Consider the following 24533-nt stretch of genomic DNA (forward strand, 5'->3'; position numbering starts at 1 on the left):
AATAGTAGCCTTTTGTGTTTCACGTGGCAATATGCCTTGCTTAGTGTGATAAAAAGAAAAAAAAAAAAAAAAGAGTAATATCATGGTAAAACAATAACAAATGAGAATGGAAGAGTCAAGAGCAAAGCTTCATTTGTCAGCTTAAATGCTATCTAGGTTAAACTTTTAAAATCAGACGAGATGACTTAACATGTTAGATAATCGTATACTTATCCTACTCAACCAAGAGAACAATTAGAGTCGTTCATAGCTAGAGAAAAAAAAAAATATTGGTAATGTTTTGCAGATGTGTCGGGGGAAACAAGCACATGTTTGGATCCAACTCAATAAATGGATGCAGAGAACTTCTTCCTCCTCCTCCTCCAAGCATCTTCTGGTTGATGCAATGATTATTGGTGCATACCTTTGATGATCAGGATATCAATATGGAGCGGGCAGAAAAAGTTTTTTTTTCATCTACCAACATCCAAAAACAACATTGATTGAATTCCAAGGTGAGAGGTACACAGGTTCAGATAAGAAACGGTAAGAGTAAGAATATAGATTTATAACCATCCTGTTCGCTCTAACGTCCATTTTACATGCTGGCATGCGTAACGGGTATGAATAATAATAATAATAATAATAAGCAACAAAACTTATGGAAATTACATGGTAGTTGAAATTTTTAAAACTAAACATGCAGCAATAACAGAATTTTGCAGATTTGTTAAGTCACAATACGAAACAATATTGTAATGACTACCTTTTGAAAAGTGATAAATAACCATTGAGGAAACTTGATATGTGGAACTTTGAACATTATTATACTACACTATATATTAGTGTTGGGAAGATTAATCGGAATCGGAATCAAAAAAAATTGGAAAATTTGAGAGTATCGGAATTGGGGAGGGGGGGGAGAATTTGGTGGTATCGGAATCGGTATCGAAAAAAATCGGTGCTTATTTTCCGATGCCAAAAACGATTCTTTTAATTGTCTCTTTTTTTATTTGATTTTGTTTAAAGCAAAATCTTCCATTGCTGACAATAATAACAAAATAAAATTTATTGATTTTAAATTACCAATAAAGCAAAAATCGATAGATCATCCACAAGTGGAATTTTGACGTTTAGGAAAATATCTGCGTATTTAACGTGTGGTTTTTTTTTTGGGGGGGGGGGAGTACAGAAATCGGGGAAAATAACAACTCAATAGTTCATGAAGAATCGGAATCGATAATTGTATCAGAATTAAGAATTTAGCATGGAATCGGTAAAAATATTGAAATCGTTCCATCACTAATATATATATATATATATATATATATATATATATATATATTCACTTTTACCCCTTTTTTAAACGATGAAACTGACAAGAGTCGTATGGTCCACAGAGCTTTATAATTTTATAGATAAATAATGAAAAACTTTGGAAGTGTAGAGCTACTCATCCTCTTTTCCTTTACCAAACATGGAGATTTATGCACCTGAGGAAGGTCGGAGGTTGCATCTGTTTTTTTATCCGTTTGTCAACTGTTTCATGACTGCATATGCACGAATCGTTCACATGACAAGTCTAACGTAAATAAGTTCTTGATGAGCCGTTCCATATAAGTTATCAAATTTAACAAATTTTCATTACTAATGATTATTATATTGTCCAATTTCTACTATACACTCTTTAACCCTTATCCTTGAGTGGCCTCTTGGCCTTGATAATGAGTTGATACCTATGAAAAAAAAAAAAAAAGAAAAAGTCCAATGTGAACAAGTTCTAATTGAATTGTCCCCCTAAGTAATCCAAGTTTCAAAATTCCCACTGTTTACTATGCTAAAATCACAATGACTAATGTATACCTATTAACCCTTATCCTCGAGTGGCCTCTGGGCCTTGATAAGTGGTGACACCCTTGTAAAAAAAAAAAAAAAAAAAAAAAAAAATGACAGCTTCCTTATGTTAAGAATAAGTAGATTTGAAAACGATTGTGGCAAGCTGGCCTAATGGCTATCATGCTTTATTCACTGTCTTTAGGCTTTGGTTTCGATCTCAGGTTGAGTATATATATATATATATATATATATTTTTTTTTTACAAGAAGTGAACTGTTTAGAAGAAACATTGTCCAAATAACACTCAAAATGAGAATATTAGTCGGATTAAACCAAACTAGCAGAACCCGTGGAATTTTTAAAACACATTATAAGTAAAATGAATAAAAAAAAAGGAAAAGAAATAATGACCAATCAAAAACAATTTTTTTTAGCAAATTCTGTTCTAACCTTTTAAAGTTAAAAAGAATTGATTTAAAATATTTAGATTTTTTGGTCCCCACCCCCACCCCCACAAAAGAAAGGTGTAAATTCATCCTTGTCCGTTCATCTGTCCTCACTTTTCTCAATAAATACGCCCTGGAATTTTTTTAAATTTTGCAAAAACATTAAACATGATTTGAGTAAAAAAGTAGCAGAGCGGATTGCCTGAGAAACTCTGGTTGTCCCCCCCCCCTAGGTTCCTTTTGAGTTAAAATGACGAAAATTGACACTTTTGTGCTTGTTAAAAAAAATTGACGCCTTGGATTTTTATAAAACTTTCTGAAAAGTTGTAACTAACTGATTTCTATACAATTTTGTTTGTCTATACTTTGCAATAACTCTTGGGTGCGCCCCAGGGGCTCTTTTAGGGTTAATAAAAACACTCCATTGTGGGGACTATTTTACAATATTTGTCCAGAATTTTCTGTGTATATCTATTTAGCAGTTTTGCATGGTGTTGAACTCAAATTTAAATATGTTAAGGCCTTGGAGATATTTGGGGCTAAATGGAGGGGGGGGCAAATGATGGACTTAGTCATTTCTTTTTATGCATGGTCCAGAACTCAAATTTAAATATGTTAAGGCCTTGGGGGCTTTTGGGGCTAAATGGGAGGTGGGGGGGGGGCAATGATGGACTTAGTCATTTTTTTTTTTTTTTTTTTTTTTTTTTGCATTGTGCAGAACTCAAATTTACATTAAGGCCTAAAACTGTTTGTTTATTTTCACCAGGATTTGACGTCCCCTGGAGACTTTGGGGGCTGAACTTTTCTTCTTTTTTTTTTTTGTCATTTTTTTATGCCTCGTTCACTGTGCACTCACGGGGGTGGGGGCATGCATGCTTCACTTGTCTTACATAAAAATTCAATGCACAACACATTGTTTTGTCTTTTTACTACTAATAATTTTTACTAATTATAATAATTAATAATAATTAATAGTAGAATTTTCTTTGATCTGTCATGTATATATATTATATATAGGGGGGGGAAAGCATTCCAAATACTTTTTTTTTAACTCAAAGAGTTGAAGCATTTTTTTTTTTTAACTCAAAGAGTTGAAGCATTACGAAAACGGGATTGGCACCATTAAAACAAGCAAGTTTTTATGTTCCCGTATTCATTTTTCTGTATAATCACCATCATTATCAATGGACTTTGGCCAGGAATTCAATGACGCATCTCTTTTAACATAGCAGGGGTTGCTTCTTAAAGTCTCACAACGCACAATGCTAATTTGGGCACATTTTATTGGTTTGAAAACATAGGTCTTTTTTAACCAATTGTCATAAAACTTTTAACCATAGAATAGTATTATAATTTTCAAAAAGCCTGCAAATTTTCATGTAATTTCGGTCCATCGAACCAAAGATATGAGCATTTCAATATTCAATTTGGTGACGAGTATAGATATATCCATATATAGATATATCCATATATAGATATATACCACGTTTTTGGGGCAATTTTATAAGTTCGAAATCTCGGTAACTACTGATCAGAATTTAAGAAATGAAGGCTTGTTGGAAAGGTAATGACCTGAATTGTGTATGACATTTTCCCTTAAGGTCTCACATTACTGTTTATAGAAGAAGGGAATCACTTTTCTGGAAAAAGCATAATACTCGCAAGCACAGGTCTCAATTTTTTTTTTTTCTCTCATTTTCTTTTAAGCAACTTAATGTTACGTTTAATACCAATCAACGTGGGTACATCTGCTAGTATATCTATAAAAGTGAGAATGTGTGTGTGTATGTGAGGATAACTCTCAACCTATGTACTCAACGAATTTTTGATCTACAGACTTGAATTTGGTATATAGGGTATTCAAACATGTGGAAAACTTTTAAATCGATTTTCATCCGGAAAAAAAATGATGTTAAGGGATTAAATTTTTAAATTTGGTACGGGGGGGGGGGTAATCGGGTTTTTATCCGTTTGTCAACTGTTTCATGACTGCATATGCACAAATTGTTCACATGACAGCTTCCTTATGTTAAGAATAAGTAGATTTGAAAACGCTTTTTAACGATTGTGGCAAGCTAGCCTAATGGCTATCGTACTTAATTCACCGTCTTTAGGCTTTGATCTCAGGTTGAGTATTTTTTTTTTTTTTTTTTTTACAAGAAGTGAACTGTTTAGAAGAAACATACACGCATACACATTTGTCCGTTTTTTTTTTTTTTTTTCTTTCATTTTTTTAAAGGAATTGAATGTTATATTTAATACCGGGTAATGCTGGGCACATCTGCTAGTATTTACTAGATTTCAGGATTGGAATCAATCTTTGTCGGAACATGCAGGCAAATCGAATACCCACATCAAAAACAATAGTTGAAAGTATTTCTCTTCCACAGTAAGAAATGCGATACAAGGATCGGAAGTGGGATTAAAAAGACAGCATTTCCAAGGAGAAGCACTCTGACCCTATAAAATATGCCTGGGCAGCCCAATTGGTATTCCCCAGTAGTTCAGTTCAGGAATATTCTGAGGCTTATTTTGGTACAAATTATCTATAAGAAAATCCGAGAGATAAAAATCTGGCTTGTTAGGGTTTGGTGAGTGTAAAGCCTATTCAAGGTCCATTCTACTGATGAAACGATTACCAAAGTGTTACTGCATATCATTGAATGGCAATAAACCAAAAGCTATTCAACACTCATAATTGTAATTTGGTGGACAAGTCAGACATAAGTTTATTTGTCCCAAATAAGGAGAGTTGCAAGTAGATGATGGATTAACTGTCGCTTTCCTTATTTTGTCCTCATAAGGAATGTTTCTAACAAAAGATGAAGAAATGCTGTTTTTTGGGTTGAAATGTATCCATCTAACACGTATCATTAGCTAGATTTTAATCTTGAAGTAGATTTTAATTTTGTAGCTTCTTAAAGTGGTTTCATGTCTTGTCTGGAGTGATTTCTATAATATATGTGTATGAATAAAAATATAAATAGAATATTATGAGTGTAAATTAAAGACATGATAACTAACAAAACATACTAAATGATAAATAAGGAAAAAAAAAGAGAAAAACTTTATAGGCCATGGAATTTTGAGAAAAAAAGATTCCCCAGAGTTCGGCAGATAGGTCCCCCAGAGTTCGGCAGATAGGTCCCCCAGAGTACGGCAGATAGGTCCCCCAGAGTACGGCAGATAGGTCCCCCAGAGTACGGCAGATAGGTCCCCCAGAGTACGACAGATAGGTCCCCCAGAGTACGGCAGATAGATCCCCCAGAGTACAGCAGAAAGGTTCCCCAGAGTTTGGCAGAAAGGTTCCCAGAGTTGACAGAAAGATTCTCAGAATTCAACAGAAAGCTTTCAGAATTCAACAAGATACACCTGAAGAAGATTGGAGCTTACGTTGGCAGAAACATTGTGAAAATAACACAAGGTGAGAACAGCAAAGAATTCAAATACGAAAACCCAAAAAAAACTGAATTTCGCTAAAAATCAGGTCTCACATTCCTGCTAATTTACAGTATACTAAACTTTTGGTGGTGGGCAGGTTTAACTTGAAGCTTTTTAAAGAAATGAGAAAAAATAAAAAAAATCTGGTTTTACTTACCTTGTAGGTGTGACTACCAAACCAAAGATTCCATAAGGATCTTCGGAGAGAAGTTGCAGAATCGGTAAGGCAAATGCAGCTGTTTTACCGCTACCAGTCTTGGCGCTGGCCAAACAATCATTACCTAAACAATAAGAAATAAAAATTGCTGGTTACGTCAGAAAAACGTGACGTGAAATCATTTAGAATGTAAAATAAAAACTATGGTATGTTTTTGTAAGTCATGAAAATTTAAATTTTAACTTTTAGTTGTTATCACAAACCAGCTTAGAGTTTTAGTTGTGCCACCACATGCTGTCCCTTGTTCCACAACATCGCCAATCCCAACACTATTTCTGTGGTATTCTTCTTTTTCTGGCCGTGTTGTCGTCTTTCCCATTGGAGTGAGTGTATGTGCGTGTGTTTCATACCATCAGGGGAAATAATCCTCTAAGGTCCACATCTACATGTGACAAAGAGGCCTCGAGAGACCTCTTTGTCACCGGTTGATGTCAGCACATCTCAGTCTCCTTTTAGTAGTCAGTTTATCTCGCTACTTTGATCCACGGTCTGCCATCCACAGTGTCCAACTGGAAACTGTTCATAAACTGTCACAAAACTCATCAACTAACTCTAAATATATGGAACTCCATTGTTCAGTCCTTTGTTCCTGTTCACATTCACACCTTGATTAACAATCCTATTTTAGCTCTTGCTTCTTTGTGAACAACATCCTGTACCTTTGTTCTGCTGATAAACTTATTTCCTATTTTCTTTATTATATTTGTTTTCCTTTATTTTTTTTTTTTTATTCCTAAGACTTTTTGGAGGTAAGGGGACCATATATATATATATATATATATATATATATTGTGTTGTCATTAACACAAAATATCACAGTTAAAAACTTTCATGAATTAAATTTTTACTCTATTTTAAAATTGTTTCCATCTGTTTTTTTACATAGTTCAAATCCGAGTGTTTAATTTATTAAACCGGAAAGAACAAAAAATATTTTATATTGGTAACCTATTTTCTCTTAACTTGAAACTGAGACTTCTATTACACCGATATCACTTAATAAATCTTTCTTAAATTTCAGTTATTTGTATCTTAAAATCTGCTGATCAAATTTGAATTGCTTATTTTATTGATTTATTATTAAAAGAAAAATCTATCTTGATTTCTACTGTACTATGAATCATATTAAAAAGATCCAATGTGTTAGCTGTTGAAATGAAGTCAAAATTTACTGTCAAATTTTGCAAAGAGTAATGTGATTTTTTCCAATGTCTATGATAGTTCGTTTCAATAATTATTGATTGCATTATGATTAATTTTCATTTACCACGAGTTGACATTACGTTTCTAACGATTCCTCTAGGTGTTTGAAACCTACTTCTCGATGCATATAAAGATAATCCCAGTTTAAAGAAAAAGAGCCACTTGTCAATAATAATTAGCTTAATATAGGTTTTAAAGATTTCTAGAACAAAACCAAATAAAAGTTGAAATCTTTGCATTATCAAATTGTGTTTGTTTTTACAAGAGCGACTTTAAAGAGAAACTCTTCTGTGCTATGAATTATATTATGAAGATTCAATGTGTTAGCTGTTGAAATAAATCTTACATGAACAAAGTTATAGTACTGCATTATTTTTGCATATTTTTTTTTTTTTGATGAATCTGATATTAATTGTCGAAGCTGTGCTTCTATGTAATTTAAGTATGTTTTTTTTCAAGAAGTAATAAAATTTTGTTCAATGTTTAGATTGTTTTAATCTAATAATTATTGCTTCCATTAATCATCATTTTAAGATTTTTCACTAGCTTGTTTTGTTTTGTTTTTGTTTTTTTTCACCGTGAAAATTGGCTTCTGTGCTTACAAGCTAGAAGAAGAAAGAAAAGAAAAAAAAAGAAAGATTCTCAGTATTCGTACAGCATTCTATGGTCTGACCTGTTCAATTTGGTTCCAAGAACACAAATTTCCCGTCTTCTTAACTTTAGTCTTTTTATATAGTCTTTTTTAGAGGGGGCGGGGGGGGTGCAAAGCCTAATATATATGCAAATCAATGCACATCAAGCTCTGTTCAGTTCACCATGGCTCTGGACAGAGATGGTAACTCCTTTACTTGCTGGTGTCAGGCTTTTCCAGGGTTGACCATGGAGAAGTTGAAAGCTGGCAACTTTGACACACTTCAGATCTGACAGTTCAGAGATCCAGAGTTCAAAAAAATCCATAAAGGAAGTGGAACTAGACGCGTGGAAGGCATTTGTTCTGGTAATGAAGAACTTTCTTGGCAAACAATAAGACCAGAAACTGCACAGAACTTGTCAACATGTTAACTGCTTTAAGAAACCTGGGTTGAAACATAAGCGTCAATTAGTTAAGCTACCTATTTTCATAGATGGGGGAGGGGGCAATCAATGCATATCACACTGCAGCATGTCGGTTTTTTTATAGCAAAAATTGTTTTTAAGTTCAAATAGGAGCTTTAAACTTAAATACATTTTTCTTTTAAATTAATTATTTGAAATAAATAGTTAATAGATTTTTATATGTGTACGTGTTACTAGTAATGAATGGCTCTCGTCTTGGGGAGTCTCCATGTTTTGACAAGCTTCTGGGCTTGGCCTTTGCTCCTGATCTGAAATGGAACACATACATCAAATTTGTTGCCACGGTCACTGGAAAAATGGTGGGATCCTCCTATCGATCCAGTAGATACTTCACTGCTGATGCAATTCTCTACCTATATAAGAGCCAGGTACATCCAAGGATGGAGTATTGTTGTCACATCTGGGCAGGAGCTGCTAGAAAGTCTTATCCTGCCTTGACAGAGTTCAAAATAGACTTCGTAGCCTAGTAGGGGATACCCTTTTCTCTTCCCTGCAACCTCTTTCCCCACAGAAGAAACGTTGCGAGCATGGCTATGCTTTATAATTATTTTCATAGTAAGTGCTCGTCTGAGCTCCAATCTATGGTTCCCCCTTGCAAAACTTCCATGCGAAACACTTGTATAACTGAAAACACTATCAATAATTTCCTCTACTCTTTATCTTTGTCTAAACTTAAACGTAGATTACATGAACAAAGCTACTTTCTTAGAAATGCACACCTGTAGAACTGTCTTTCATTTCCCGGCTTTCCAACTGACTACAATTTGGTCATCTTCAAGTCCAACGTAAACAAATTCTTGATGAGCCGTTCACTTAAGTAATCCAATTTACCAAATTTCCACTACTAATGATTACTAAGATATTGTCCCATTGACTACTGTACATTCATTAATCCTTATCCTCAAGTGGCCTCTGGGCCTTGATAAGTGGTGACTCCTTTGTGAAAAAAAAACAAAAAAACCCAACACACACACACACATACAATACGAAAATTCACCCCCAACTGTGAAACAGCAACAAGAAGCAAACCACACCCTGTATATATGACAAACCATACCCACCATTAATCAAACAAAACTTCCCAAATTTAGCAATACAAAAAATCTGCCCAAGCAAGTGCAAAAATGAATAAATAAATAAAATAAAACAGCAACCCCTGTCAACGTGCAAATGATATGATGCAGGTTAGAAAAAAAAAAAAAAAAAAAAATGATTTCAGCTCAAAGGTATGTACCAAAAATTGATATTAAAATTAGTGTTGGGACGATTAATTGGAATCGGATTCAGGAAAATCGGAACTTTTTTGGGTATCGGAATCGGAAAAATTTGTATTTATTTTCTGATGCCAAAACAATTCCTTTAATTATCTTTTTTTATTATTTGATTTTGTTTGAAACAAAATCTTCTACAGCTGGTAGTAATAATAAATATCGATTTTAAACTAACGGTCAAACTAAAATCTATAGATCACCCCCACAAGTGTATTTTCACGTTTGAGCAAAATATCTGCAAACGGAACATGAGTTTTTATGGTAATAGGATAAAAATAACTTTATTGTAAATATTCAGAGATTTATAAAGAATCATAATCGGAATCGGTAACCGTATCAGAATCGGAAATTTAGTCAGGAATCGGTAATTGTATCGGAATCGGGGAAAAATATTGGAATAGTCCCATCACTAATTAAAATAAAGTCAAAATAATAATTTGGGGAGAGGGATTGAAATCAGAACATTCCTTTATCTTTAACATCAGAAAGGTGAAAAAAAAAAAAAAATAGACAAAAAAGAAATAAGGATTCGTTTTAAAAGAGGAAAATCTGTACTTTTTTTTTACATGGAGGTCACAACTTATCAAGGCCCAGAAGCCACTCGGGGATAAGGGTTATTGCGTGTAATCAGTGGGACAGTATTGTAGTAATCGTTAGTATTGGAGATTTGATAGAGTGTCTTACTTAAGGAGGCGATTCATCAGGGATTTGTTTATGTTGGACTTGAAGATATCCAAGTTGTAGTCAGGTGGGAAACAAGCAAACGGAAGAGAATTCCACAGGCGTGCACTTCTAAGAAAGAAGCTTTGTTCATGGAATCTACGTTTTGATTTAGGTATAGATAAAGAGTGGGGAAAGTTTTTCACAGTGGATTCAGCTAGACGGGTGTTTTTCGTGTACTATATAATAGAGGAGGGAATACAGAAACAACAACAAAGCAGAGTTGTATAGACATGTAGCAAGGGTGAATTGAGTCAGAAGTCTGAATATCGTTAACATGTACACAGGAAATCGGGATCATGTTAGGGTATATATTCAATTGTCAACCAGCTGTAGCTAGAAGTGGACGTGACATTACATAACTCAAAGAGGAAGGAAGCGAGAGAAATAAGTAATTGTCTCGTGAGTGGTTTACACGAAAACTGGTACTTGTACAGTTTAATCAAGACATTAAAAAATGAAAATATCGAAAAAGTTATATTGCACGGATCCGTTATGGAACGAAGTTCCCTGAAAAAAAAATTTCACTTAATTTCATCAAGTACTTTTTTTTTATTTTTTTTTTTTACAGCGAAAAAACAATTTGTTATTATACCGAGCAAAAAGTTCGATTTTTAGGAAAAAAAAGCTAGTATTTAAGATGGGGAGGGAGTGTCGGCGCTTTACATGGAGTTATCTCCCGTGGCGTGTTTAACAAATTCTATAATGGCCGACTTCAACGGACTCTCATAAGAACGTGTTTTTCCGCTGTAAAAAAAAAAAAAAACAAAAAAACTACTCAACAACATTAAGTGAAATCTTTTTCCGGAGATTTTCAGTCCAAAACGGATACGTACAATATAACCTTTTTTTCGATATTTTCATTTCTGAATGTCTTCATTAAACTGTACAAGTAAGCGAAAAATAAATATCACCAGTTTTTATAGAAAATAATTCTTTGTTTTATTGCTTTAAAGGGAATAACTTCTCCACTAAAATATATAAAATAAATAGTTATCTCCTAGTCCACATGTAAAATATATTCGATCGCCATTGAGCAATAAACCTAAATTATGAACTTGCTTTTAATCAAATATTTTTTTGTTTGAGAATATTTGCCTTTTTAGCAGGTTTCAAATTTGACGATGCCATAAAATTATAATCATTTAAAAAAAAAAAAAAAAAAAAAAAAACTTCGCCCGTTCACTTTCCAAGAATAACAATTAAGAATAAACAGAGAAACTATAAAAAGCAAATGAAAAAAAAAAAAAAAAAAAAAAAAAAAAAACTAAAGGAAAAATTCAAGGCCAATTTTTCCTGGCAATGGCTTCAAGCGACGACGACGAAAGCAACAAAGATAGATATGAAAACTTATCAACTGACTTAAAAAAAAAAAAAAAAAAAAGTTCATCGGTGTTCAAAGGATAGTGAAACATTTCAAACACATGCTCAAGGTTAACATGTTAGGCAAGATTAATCGAAACTAGTGGCCTAAGGTCATCTAAATTTGGAGGAAGTTGCCACGATCCAGCATTGCCAAGGATATTTTTTTTCTTTGCATTAATAATTCATGTGAATCTGTCAATATAGAGTTGCTTCCCTTTTTAAATGTAAACTAGAAAAAGCAAATACATTTTACAAAGAAGAAAAAAAATGGGTTCAAAAGATAAGAATGCATTAAGAAAACAGTTATTGACTTCTGTATTTCATTACTTTCTCATGACCTGATTCTACATATTTGGGTTGACTTTTGGCAGCCTCACAACTTCCCTTATTCTGTCTATTTAGTCATCACATTCCAGGAGCGATATTTATGACAAAAGGGGGAGAACTGCTGTTTTCTGGGCCTGAATCTATCCATAAAACACTTATCATTGGCCAGTTTTTGACCTTGAAGTGGTATTTTTTTAGCTCCTTCCACCAAGTGGCTTCATGCCTTGTCTGAATCGATTTCCATAAAAAGTATACACACAATTATATATATATATTACTCCTATAAATTTGGGAGTTTTTTGTGTATTGATATTCATATTAAAACCCCTTTTTTCTATTTATTTAAAAAAGAAAATACAACTTTGTTATATATGGATCGTAGAATTGCATTCGTCTGCAAAAGATCCAGCTCGTTTGCATATTCTTTTAAACATTTACTTTAATTAATTCCCTGGTAGTTTTTTCGGTTTTCTTATGGGATGATCATCTTTAGTTAACTATTACGTGTAATTATATTCATGCAGATATTCTACATGATTTATACTTGCGTAATATTTGTGTAAAAAGCTTATAGTAAACACAAACCTCTTTGTATATATATTTATGTATGCGTATATATATTTATTTTAAAAAATTGCCTATCAAACTCCTTTCAGTTTTTATTCTACAGACATAAAACTTAATATATAGGGTATTCGAACCCATATGAAACTTTATATTTAGGTTTTTGCCAGGGCAAATCAGTGCAAAAGTGTGAAAATTGCAAAAATCAGCATGCATAACGTAATAGCTATTGATTCATGTTTTAATTTTTAACCTTGCAGCAAACATATCTTCATAGCTAAGGCATTAACGTCAAAGGAAAAAGTAAATTGTAAGCTAAACGTTTTGGTTTCGAATCTTGGTGGTGATCCGCAAGTCATTTTTTTTTTTTTTTTTTTTTTTTTTACTTTAAATCATTACTATACATTGGATCCAATATAATATAATAATAAATATGAAATATGCATTAATCAAAATATCATACTTAAGCGTATTTTACAACCGAGCAATGCCAGGTGGCCTGCTAATATATATATATATATATATATATATATATATATATATATATATATGTGTGTGTATATATATATATATATATAACTGTCTGAATGGTCAACCGCCCAAACATGCATAGGTGGGAGACCGAAATTACCCCTCCCTGGATTTATAGGGTTTTTTTTTTGTTTTTGTTTTTTTACATGGAGGTCATCACTTATCAAGGACCAAAAGCCACTCAGGGATAAGGGTTATCTATATGCTTGACGACAAAAGTCTGTTTTTTTTTTTTTCTGAATCTAATTTCTTGTACCTGACTGCCTTCATTAGTTATTAAAAATCTATTTTTACCAAACCCAATTAGAAAAACAATCTCTCTCCCCATCTCCCTTGTTCCAAAGAATCCCATTATCAGATTTATATTTTCCTTTTATTGAAACAGATATTTTTCTGATGGACAGAATTTCATGGAGACCTGTTCTTTTGTTTTGTTTTTTTTAACCAAGTTTCAACATAACCCCCCTAACTATACCTCATCCTTATCTATCTGAGCAAGGTCCCTGGCATCACCTGAGACTTTGCTACAATTATTTGATGAACAATTATATCCTTATATGCTAACACTGGGCACTGAAACAATTGTATGCAATTTTGTGACCAATAAAAAGAAACCATCTGACTAATCAATATTCCTGTGCCTTGTCCCAATTTAGGAAGATTTTGGTTGCAACACATCTATACTTATTTATGTATTTATTTTTTTTACATTTTTACCCCAAACAAGGCACATTGCCACTTTGGTTTAGGGGGCTACTATCAGGGGCAGCAACTACTGGGGCACTATGTTGGGATTTGGGCAGCACACTTGAACTTCTGCATGTCAGTACAGTTAGGGAAGCAGGGACCTGGAATGGAATTCCAGAGTCTAGCGGTTCTGGGGAAGAAACTACTGGAGTAAAAAGATCTTTTACATCTAGGGATCTCTACTGTGTGGGGGTGGGATTTAGCTGCCCGTCAGGTTTGTCAAGGGTGTCTACGTTGTGGGGGCACAAGTGTCTGCAGTTCGTCAGAGCATTCACCATTAAAATACTTGTAGAACAGGCAGAGAGATGCAACGTTTCGTCGATGGGACAGAGGCTGAAGCTTAGATGCCAGTTCAGGGTCTATCAGATTGGCGACTCTTTTGAACCTTGTGTAGGAGTGAGAGACTAGCAGCAGATGCACAAGCCCAAATGTGACAGCAATACTCCATACATGGGCGAATGGTGGCCTTATAAAGGTACAGGATACTTTCAGGTGTCAGTAGTTTTCTAGCACGGTAGAGAGAGCCTACCTTTCTCGCAGTGGCCCTGGCAATGTTTTCAATATAATTGTTCCAACTCACTTGCTGAGGATTGCCAATTTCTTTCAGTCTTGTTGAATAAACTGGTTTTTAATGTCTAATACTTGAAGTGAGATGTGCTGACAGTCGTTTACAAATAATAAATTTATCAAATCTATATAAATAAAGCTGCTATATTTAACTATCTAACTAATCAACATTCCTATCCCAATTTAGAAATATTTTGGTTGACAACACATCTATACTTTAGCAGGCCAATAAAAAACGAAAACTTGTAATACTAGAAGCATTACAAATAAAAACTAAAAAACTGTTAATGAAATAAACTTGTTACATATGCGATAAAAGGTGTGGTAAGGTAATTTATAACGTAGGGGTATGAACGGAAACTTTATGATAAAAGCAAATATCGTTTACCTTTGTAAGACGTTGCCAACAGGGGGGTGGGTATAAGGGAATGTGCAGGAAAGCAAAAACCCAGGTATTTTTCTCTTTATCGCATGCGTGACACAGCAAAAAAAATAAAACAAGTGGATAGAGAACACAATAAAAAGGCGATGAAATAACGAGATAACAGACACTTTTCCAAATGATACAGGAATATTCAAGATAAAAAAAAAGGATGTATTCAAAGTTATGGAATCTGAAGTATACCTACGCGTATTGAAATGAGTGAAAGTCTTGGGGTTGGGGGGGGGGTCATCACAGTCTTTGCACTTACAGGTCTCTTTTGTTTTCCCCTTATTTTTGTTTCTTCTGCTGGTGTGTTTCACAACTCATCAACGACACAGTTAATCCAAGATATTTCCTTCGGTGGGGAAAAAGTTTGCACGTGTTCTCTTTTCTTGCTCGCACTAAAGTGTCTCTTTCGTGAGGGATAAGGGATCACATCGTCCGCATTCAGTACATCCACATCGCCTTCGAATGATGGGGAAAAAGTAATTGTCTCTTTCATGAGAAAGTAAATTAATCGCATTCTCTCGCATGACTGGAGAAGAGGGTCGAGTCATCCATGTGTCGTGTATCCGTATCTCCTTTTCACATGAGGGGAAGAAGGCGACCCTCCTTCTCCCACGAGGAGAGAGAGAGAGAGAGACCTCTTAACAGATCGGCGACCCAAACCGAAAAGAGCGATTTCCGCTAGTGTCCAGTTAGAAAGGGAAAGGGGAAGCGATACCACTTCTGATCCCCCCTCTGCTTCACAATCCGGTCTAAAAATAGACTTGACGAAATCTCTAGCTGGTAAAGTCTCTGCAAGTTTTAAAGGGGAGGGTAAGGGTACATGAGTAGACCTTCGCTCAGTTCAAAACAACTAATGTATTAGCCTATCTTGTGGGAATCATGTTTTATTTTACCTTGGCGACAAAATATAAAAACAAAAACAAAAATCGATATATCTCGTCAGTCTAAAATTAAATATTTAAATTTTGATTTAAATGCATAATCCAATTTAAAGATTAGGTCACAAACTTTAGCAATAGTAGTAATATCCTGAAATGTTTGTAAAGTTATTAAAATAATTAACCAATGAAAAAATATATATACTCACTATATAAAAAAAAATTAAAATAAAAATTATATAAATTTTTCAAAACTAATGAGATTACTCTATTCCTGACGATGAATCCAGAAGGTATGGAAAGTACTCGGACTTACAATAAATATGGTGATTAAATCAACCAGTTCCTACAAAAAGTGTAGACCATTATTTGTAAGTTGGAATGGATAAAAAATAGAACTAATAGAAAAAAAACGTCTATTTTATTTAATGAAATATGCTTAAGAGAAACAAATGTTGCCTAAATATACATATTTCTAAAATATATATGTGTACTTAACTTTCTATAAATAGAAACTAATAAGTATAATTACATAAAATATAAAAAAGAGTTATATTTTATGTATCGCTTTTAAGACTTACTTGAGCAGTGTTTTGTACACTAGAAAATATATAAATGGCAATATAGAAGGACCCCAGGATACGGTGGCCCTAGGATAGTTTTTTTTTTTTAAAGGTTATGATGTGGAATATGATATTTTTCCGGCCCCTGGTTACAGTATTTTTTCTCGTTTTATAGTGTTATTCATAATGTGATGTCTATTTATATACTGTACTGTATTTTGTTACTAATTTTTAATAACGTATCCCGGGGTACTGTATTAAGTATAGCCAAGAATTTCTCTAATTATTGTTTGCTTTTTGACAAGATTTTTAATTAATGATACACTAACAAAACACTTGTTTTTTTTGTTTTTTTTTCTTCTCCACTTTCTTTAACTGACTGCTCAAGAATGTTTAACCTGAAATTATGCATATCAAATTACTTCTGGTCACAAGCAGATGATTCTGACAGTTTCTGGCCATAAAAACAGACATTTCTGACACTGACCGACATCTATATCATTCCCAGAATGCCATTTTTTCTTCTATTTTTACTAAAAAAAACAAAAAAAACAAACAAAAACAAGAAGCTAATTATCAGAATTATTAACAAGTGAAACTAACTAGTGGCTCATGAAAAATAGACAACAACGCAGCGGATACATTTTCGCACTTGTCACATGCTGCACGCGTCCGTCGAAAAATATGAAAGCATCAAACAACTTCATTGAAGCCAATAATTTTCCTGCGCATGTGGACACCGCCTGCAAAGTCTTTGGGGAATTACTATATGTGCTCACTTCTCGTCTCACTGTCTGATTCCATTTGTCAGTAACGCGACAGAGTTGGTCCATGATAGTCACTAGTTCTAATAACTTCCGTAAATTATGATGGATTTTTTTTTCTTCTTTTTTGACGTGCATCCTTGCTTTACATACGAGAAGCTTTGTCCATCATGCTTGAATCTGAAACAGCATTTGCAACGCTAAACGTGCCGATTTAATAGACGTATCTCCAAATTTGTAATTCTTTATTTTTACGGAATCGGTAATTCTGCGTTTCTCAAGCAGAAAATACATCAAATCATAGCCAAAGTCAATTATCTTCCCTTTTCTTTTTCATCTTAAATATAAAACTGGTGCAGAAAAGAAATTGTTTTGCAGTTGTAAGGTTTCTTTTATTTTATTATCAGGTCGGTGCCAACGTTTTTGCCGGTTTGAAGAATTGGCATTTTAAACCATTGTTATTACTTAAATATATCACCATGATTAACTTATAACTTTTTCTGTCAGATTATTAAAACATTCTTTATATTTTTCTGCAATTTTTTCATCCATGTTGACCGAAAACAACCTTTAGTTAACAGAAAGAAAGTCATCTTCCATCATGATAGTGCTTTTAACAATCTTGTCCCATCCTTCATATTCTTCTAACCTAGCTCCCTCAGATTATTACTTATTTCAAGAATTACAAAACTATTTAGATGATCTTAGGTTAACATCATGAGGAGATTGAACATTAGTTACATTCGTAATGACTAATTAACTAGTTTAGGATTGAAACCTGTATGTAAAAATATTTCAAGCATATAAACATATTTATATTTATGAAAAGGCAGATTGGGTGTTTTGTTTTATGGCATATCAACCCTTTCTGGATTACCTAATGCTGAATGCAGTAATTTTAGAAAAATTTTTTTAATGCTTCCAAGTTCTTTACAACTTCAAATATTTATTCAAGGTGTTTGGTTTGGTTGATTTGGTTTACAGCATATCAACCTTTTCAGGTTATTTAATGTAGAGACCAGTAATTTTGGAAAAAAAGTTTTTATGCTTCAAGTCATTTAAATCTTTAAATATTTATTTATGGTGTTTAGTTTGGTTGTTTTGTTAAGAAAAATTGTCGTTTTTGTTTTTGGCTTTGCAGAACACGGTTGAGTTTTGCAAAAGGAAAGGGGAAAATGTGATAACATCAATGTTTTGTGCACTTAAGTCAGGAAGACGATATCTTCAGACAGCTTAATCTGGTAGCACCAGTTCTGAGGATAGAAAAGAGCAAGAGATATGTATACATTATATATATATATATATATATATATAACGAGGTCATATAATTTGTCAGAAAGGTCAACTCCTGTGCTTATCAGTTAAAATGAAAAAAAAGCAAAGACTCTCTGTAACCACAAGAAAAAATGAATTATTCTTTACTTTACTTGTAAATAAACACTAATAAGAGAGAAACAAATCTCATTAACTTCCTTTTGTAATTATCTCCCCTTTAAAAATAAAAATTGAGATCTTCTGTCAAGATCAAAAAAGAAAAGCAAAAACAGAGATGTTGATTGGAAGAGATTTTCATTAGGTGAAGAATAAATTAACATTTTGCATTTACGTTCATTTTATTATTTTTATTATTTATTTTTTTTTGTGTGTGCACGGATTTCATTTGATGTAACCATCAACGGAAGGTGCGAACCATTTATTTACTTTGATTGCAATAAAATAAAGAAATGTCATCTTCTCCTTCTTTGGTTTGTTCGTATTCTATTATCATGAGAATCACGGAGAGATTCTCTTTTCAATTCACTTGCAATGGAACCGCAAAAATATTCATTTAGAATTGTCTTATGTTTTAACAAGCCAAGCATGCAAGGTACCCCTCCACAAATGAAAAAAATTACTTTGACCATGATTAACGTTTGTGCAAAATTTCAAAACAATCCTAGGCATGGTTAGTGAGAAAAGTACGAACAAAGAAACGAACGAACGATTTGTGGGCATTTTTACTCTCATAATGCCCCCTAGGGGGCCAACCAGAGTTAGCCCAGAAAATCTGTTCTGGCAAAAATTTACTTTCACCATGACTAATGTTTGTGCAAAAAAATTTTTAAATCCAAGGTAGACGAACAGGAGTGAATTACTTTATGCTAATGCATTCTTCATCTAATGAAAATCTCTTCCAATCAACATCTCTTTCTTGCTTTTCTTTTTTAATCTTGACAGAATGTTACCATAGCTAATAAGTTACTTTAGTGCCTACCTGGCTTTTGTGTGTGTGTGTGCTTTCAAAGTAGTTTTAAATGTTATTTTTTTTAATCTCAAATATTCCTGACAAACACTTGTCTAGCTGAAACCACTATCAACAATTTCCCCCACTCTTTATCTGTGCCTAAACGTAGATTCCATGAACAAAGCTTCTTTCTTAGAACTGCACACCTCTGGAACTGTTATCCGTTTGCCCGTCTTCAAGTCTAATGTAAACTAGTTCTTGATGAGCCGTTCCCCTTAAGTAATCCAATTTTCCAAATTTACACTACGAACAATTACTAAGATATTGTCCCATTGACTACTGCTCACTCTTTAACCCTTATCCTCGAGTGGCCTCTGGGCCTTGATAAGTGATGACAGCTATGTAAAAAAAGAAAAAAAAATCTTTTTTTTTAAAGGAGAGATAATTACAAAAGAAAGATAATGAGATTAATTGGAATATATGTTATACCTACAAGCATTGATATTTCTTTCCTCTTGCGAAGAGCAGACCCCTAGTAAGATAATTTGGTCCCCCAAAACAAACTACTGAGCTAAGTAATTTCAATCACAATTTTAAGGAACATTATCTGGAGTAATTTAGAAAATTACAGAGAGCTCCAAAGCACTTCCGCAAAAAAATTACATTAACACTATCTCAAGAGAAAATGTATAACCTCTTTAAGGATGCTGGCGCTGGGAATGTATAATGAAGCAAAGATTGCACAATCACCATCTACACATCTGAGTTCGGTGGCAGGAATAAATCCAGAAACTGATGGTTTACAATGCTGTCGTAAGCAGTTAGAGTTTCTTTGTTTGTTTGTTTTCTTCTACTCTGCATATAGTTTTCCGGTATAAAAATGGGTTATTTCCTATTTGCTTTAACAGTTATTCCTCTTTGATCGTCATGGTGATGAATTAGCTCCCTTGCCTCCTCAAATAGTCCCATTTGATTGGCTAAGGCAATTCTCCTTGACAAATCAACAGAAACCTAAATTTGGCGGGTTGAATGTAAAAATCCCTTGTCTTCTTTTGAATTTGGTCGCAGTCCCTTTAGCATTTAAGATATTTGAATTTGGATTAGACTTATTTTAATCTGAACAACTCAGGGAGACCTCTTTAAATGGATATTAAAAAGAACTTATATATTCATAGGTGAACTTATTTCAAGTCACAAACTACAATTAGTTTTGCTAAACATTTCCTGTATTATTATTATCCTTTTACTGTAATCTTCTTTACTTTCTTCTATATGCTTTATTTCAGCATCTTACTAGCTTTGCCAGGCGATAATGTAACTGTTCTCTTGCCAAAAAATTACTTCAAGTCTATTCAGAAAAAAGATACCAAAATCCTAATAGAATGCAATATTAACACTCTCTCCAGTGCCTGCCGCCTAAACACTAAGCAAGGCTATCTTCACTTGAAGATGTACCACTCCAAGAAGGACTTTCAGCAGCCAACCTTTACTATTACTATTTCTTTCTTTTCGTCAACTTGCACCTAATACTGTAGGTCACTTAAATAGACTGTTCCAAGAGAAGTTTTACAATAAGCAACTTTTATTATTCCCATTTAATTCCTTTATTTAGTGTCAACTTTGGGCAACTTACATCCAACAGGGTAGCGCATTTAAATAATATACATTGCTGGTTATAGCAGGGTCTTCTTTTCTTTTCTGACCGTTTTATCACACACAAGTAGGGTGTCCTGGCACCTTCTGGGCAAAAAAATTATATATATATATATATATATATTTCATGTGAAATCTTTTTATCATTTTTCTTTTGCCTCCTGTTCCCCTTCACTCACCCTGTTTTTAACCAAGTAAGATCTGTGACTTACTTGTAGTTTCATTAAATACTTTTATATGCAAAATCCGATCCTGCATTTTGCTAATTCCTGCCCTCTGATGAGAAGGAGAGTATTTCTTTGAAACTCCGCAGATTAAGGACTATCCACTTATCTTGTGTTTCCTTTTTTAAAATTAAATGTTTTAAACTCTTTTTCAAGATGTCTTTTAACATGTTTTATTAATCATTTGTTTATATTATAAGCTCTATTTCCTTTTCGGTTTTATTGAGCTTTTACATCTGGCTGAGTTTATTTTACTTGTAAATATTAACTCTTTAATATTTATAATATATTTTAAGTTTACCATTTTGATTACCTTGGTAAACTTATTGTAATTTTTATTATTTTATATATATATATATATATATATATATATATATATATATATATATATCACCTCTCCCCGTGTGTTTATCTTGCTCTCTATCCCCTTCAGTGTTTTCCCTCAGGTGATTCCTCTCAAATTATCCAGTAATTTAGGATTTTTAAACATGTATCCACAGATTTTGTTACAACTTACCTAAAACAGTTTCCGATTGAAAGCATTTTCCATTTTCACATAAATCGCGTGAAATGTTGTCTAGGCAACATTTCACGCTATTTATGTGAAAATAGTATATTAAAAATAAGTATTAAAAATTAGTATTAAGATGTTGCCTAAGCAACATCTTAATACTTAGATTTTCTTTGATATTTTTAGTTTGGAACAGGATGTGACCCTAAAAATTCACGGAGGTAAGTGTTTTGTTTTTTAAACTCATGTTCACCCCTAACAAGGCATATCGCCACTTGGACGTAAGAGGCTCCTATTTGGGACCATGCCTAGAAAAGATTAACAAGATGTTGGTTTACGTTACATTTGAACTTCTGCATATCAGTACAGTCAGGGAAGCAGGAAGTGGGAAAGGAATTTCAAAGTCTAGCTGTTCAAGCGAAGAGACTCTACCCACGGAATCTGAAAAATTATTACATCAGATTTGCTCAGAAATTAACTCTTCTTTGTGTTTTTATCACATTTGGAATTGTTGCACATATACATCAAAATGTTACAATTATTTGGAATCTTTGGATTATTGTTCTCATCTTGAGTCATTTTCACAACATTTCGGTCCATATAATTTCCCTTTCTTTTTTAACTTTGAGTGTTAATAACCAGAGAGAGTGATGGAAGCAAGAGTGTTAGACACCATGAAATAAGAATGAGTGGTCCCTTGGTTAGTTAGCTCCAACTTTTGGCTAATTAAAATAGAATATTTTTTTCAAACGTAACCGAAACCAAAAACTGAGGAATATCTAACATGTTTGAATCATTTGGATTCATTGGAGTACTGTTCTCGTCTCCAGTGTCATTTTCACAATATTTTGGTTGATGTACCCTTCGACTTTCTTCAAGCGTATCTTGTAAAATTTGGGGGAAGGTTTTCATCGGATTCGGGAATTTGGACAAAATTTCAAACAGAACCCTTTATTTACTTCACGGGGGTAGCATGCTCTTGTTCTGTCAGCCATGACTGGAGAGAGGTCCTATGTAATTCGCAGTCATATTTTTCGATCTCCCAGGTCACTTTTACGATTAATTTTTTCCAAGTATTCTAACCACTTGCGGAAGAATCCAAATACTAACCAATCTTCATCTCAAAAATTCAGAAACGCAACAAAATGGTGCAAAAAATGATGTGATAGAGGTTTTTCTTTTGGACACTGATGTACGTCTGGATCAAAAATGGTAAAAAAAGTTCTTTTCTTCATTCACAGAATCTATTCAAAGTGAAGTCTTTTTACGAGGATTCAGAAATACTATATTGGAGGAAGCAACTAGTTTGGGTGAGTGAGATGAAGTTGGGGATAGCGTATCCATTGAGTGAGATGGAGCTGTGGGGAAAATCCAGTTCCCCAAAAAAGGGCACTCTGGATATGAACAAAAATAAAAATTGTCTCAGTAATGAAGGATTTCTGCTCCATTGACCAAGGACTGAAAAGGTGAAGTGTAGTACCAGAACAGCTACTACACTTTGTTTCTGGCCAAAAGATGTTACTCGTGATCTTTTTGTCTTCGTTGGAAATGAAGTTCCTTCTCATCGGCCATCTTCTTTCGAATGATTATCCAAGCTGGCTTCCAAACCGATTTAGTTCCAAAGAAGAAAAAATAACAAGGATAATTCGATTCTTTTTTAATTCTATTTCCGAAGCAGATGCTTTATTTGTTATTTGCTATGGAAATAAATTAAAACTGAACTGGAGTTTTTTTTTTTTTTTTTTCCTTTTTTATTTATTTATTTTTAATTTTAACGAGAACTGACAATGCGCTGCGTTTGCAAAACAGTGAGCGAAGGGTCTTCATTAGCGAAAAACAGTCAATTTATTTATGCAAATTAATCCAAGTAGAAGAAATTCTACAATCATTAAATAAACTCTATAATCTATATTACCTTAATAGACCAAATAAGGAGAAGTTTCGCTTCCCTTATTTTGTTCTTTAGTTCTCACATTCCGTAAGCGAGGTTTCTGACAAAGGGATAAGAATTGCTGTTTTTGGGTCAGAATCTATTCATCTAATACTTATTGTTGGTTAGGTTTTGATCTGTTTTTTTTTTTTTTTAAAAGCTCATTACATCAAGTGGCTTCATGCCTTCTCTGGAGCAATTACCATTAAAAAAATACAAAAAAAAACTGCTACTATCCTCCAAACAATCCAAGTCTTACGTTCAATAGTAAGATGACACTACTTATGCATTCGGTGCAAAAGTTTTTGTCGATTTGTAGAACGGGCATTTTAAATCATTGCAATGTATTTTACGTAGTGGATTAAGGGGTTCCACTCGAAATCCCTGGGTTCGACAGAAAAATTCCAGTTTGCTAGAAAGATTCTTGAATGTGACAAGATACACATGAAAAGGGTCAAAGGACACATCAACCGAAACTTTGTGAAAATAACACTCAAGATGAGAACAGTAGTCCGAAGCTAATCAACTAATAATGTAATGACATTGTAAAAAAAAATAAATAAATAAAAATACAACGTAACCCGGATATAAGAAACTTCTTTTTTCCGGTCTCTAATTTGGGAAAAGAGAAAATCTCTCTTATATCAGGTTGTTCTTATATCAAGGGTATCTTATATTCGGGTTGCACTGTACATCAATTTTACTGAACGTTTTCGTAGATGATCCAATATCCCATGTTTTATTGAAAACAAATAATAAATATACCAGATCCATGCAGAAGTTTTTGCCAGTTAGTAAAACCATTGTAATATATCTTAAGCATAATCCTCCCCATCATGCCTCACAGCTGTTTTCCGAAATTCAGAATGTGAGCTTAATTAGTTTAAAAGGTAATCCTATACACAGGAATATGTACATAGATACCTAACTAATCTCTATTGTTAGAAAAGGAACTTTTAATGTCAGCGAGTTCGTTCTCTATGGACTCTAAAATGACTGGGTAGATTTTTATGAAATTTCAAA

The 24533-nt window shown here is 33.4% G+C and overlaps 1 protein-coding gene across 1 annotated transcript in view; it reads right to left on the reverse strand.

Annotated features, from left to right (window-relative positions):
• The window catches only part of LOC145249496 (putative ATP-dependent RNA helicase DDX49), a 619310-nt gene that overhangs the window by 535462 nt on the left and 59315 nt on the right, over window positions 1-24533 (reverse strand). The window contains exon 2 of the mRNA XM_080111104.1: window positions 5860-5983. Within this exon, the coding sequence (XP_079967230.1) occupies window positions 5860-5983 (124 nt within the window). The remainder of the gene's footprint in view (window positions 1-5859; window positions 5984-24533) is intronic.

The sequence above is a fragment of the Euprymna scolopes genome, chromosome 28 (assembly GCF_053919585.1).
Source record: "Euprymna scolopes isolate OS-2025 chromosome 28, ASM5391958v1, whole genome shotgun sequence".
Taxonomy (NCBI): Eukaryota; Metazoa; Mollusca; class Cephalopoda; order Sepiida; family Sepiolidae; genus Euprymna; species Euprymna scolopes.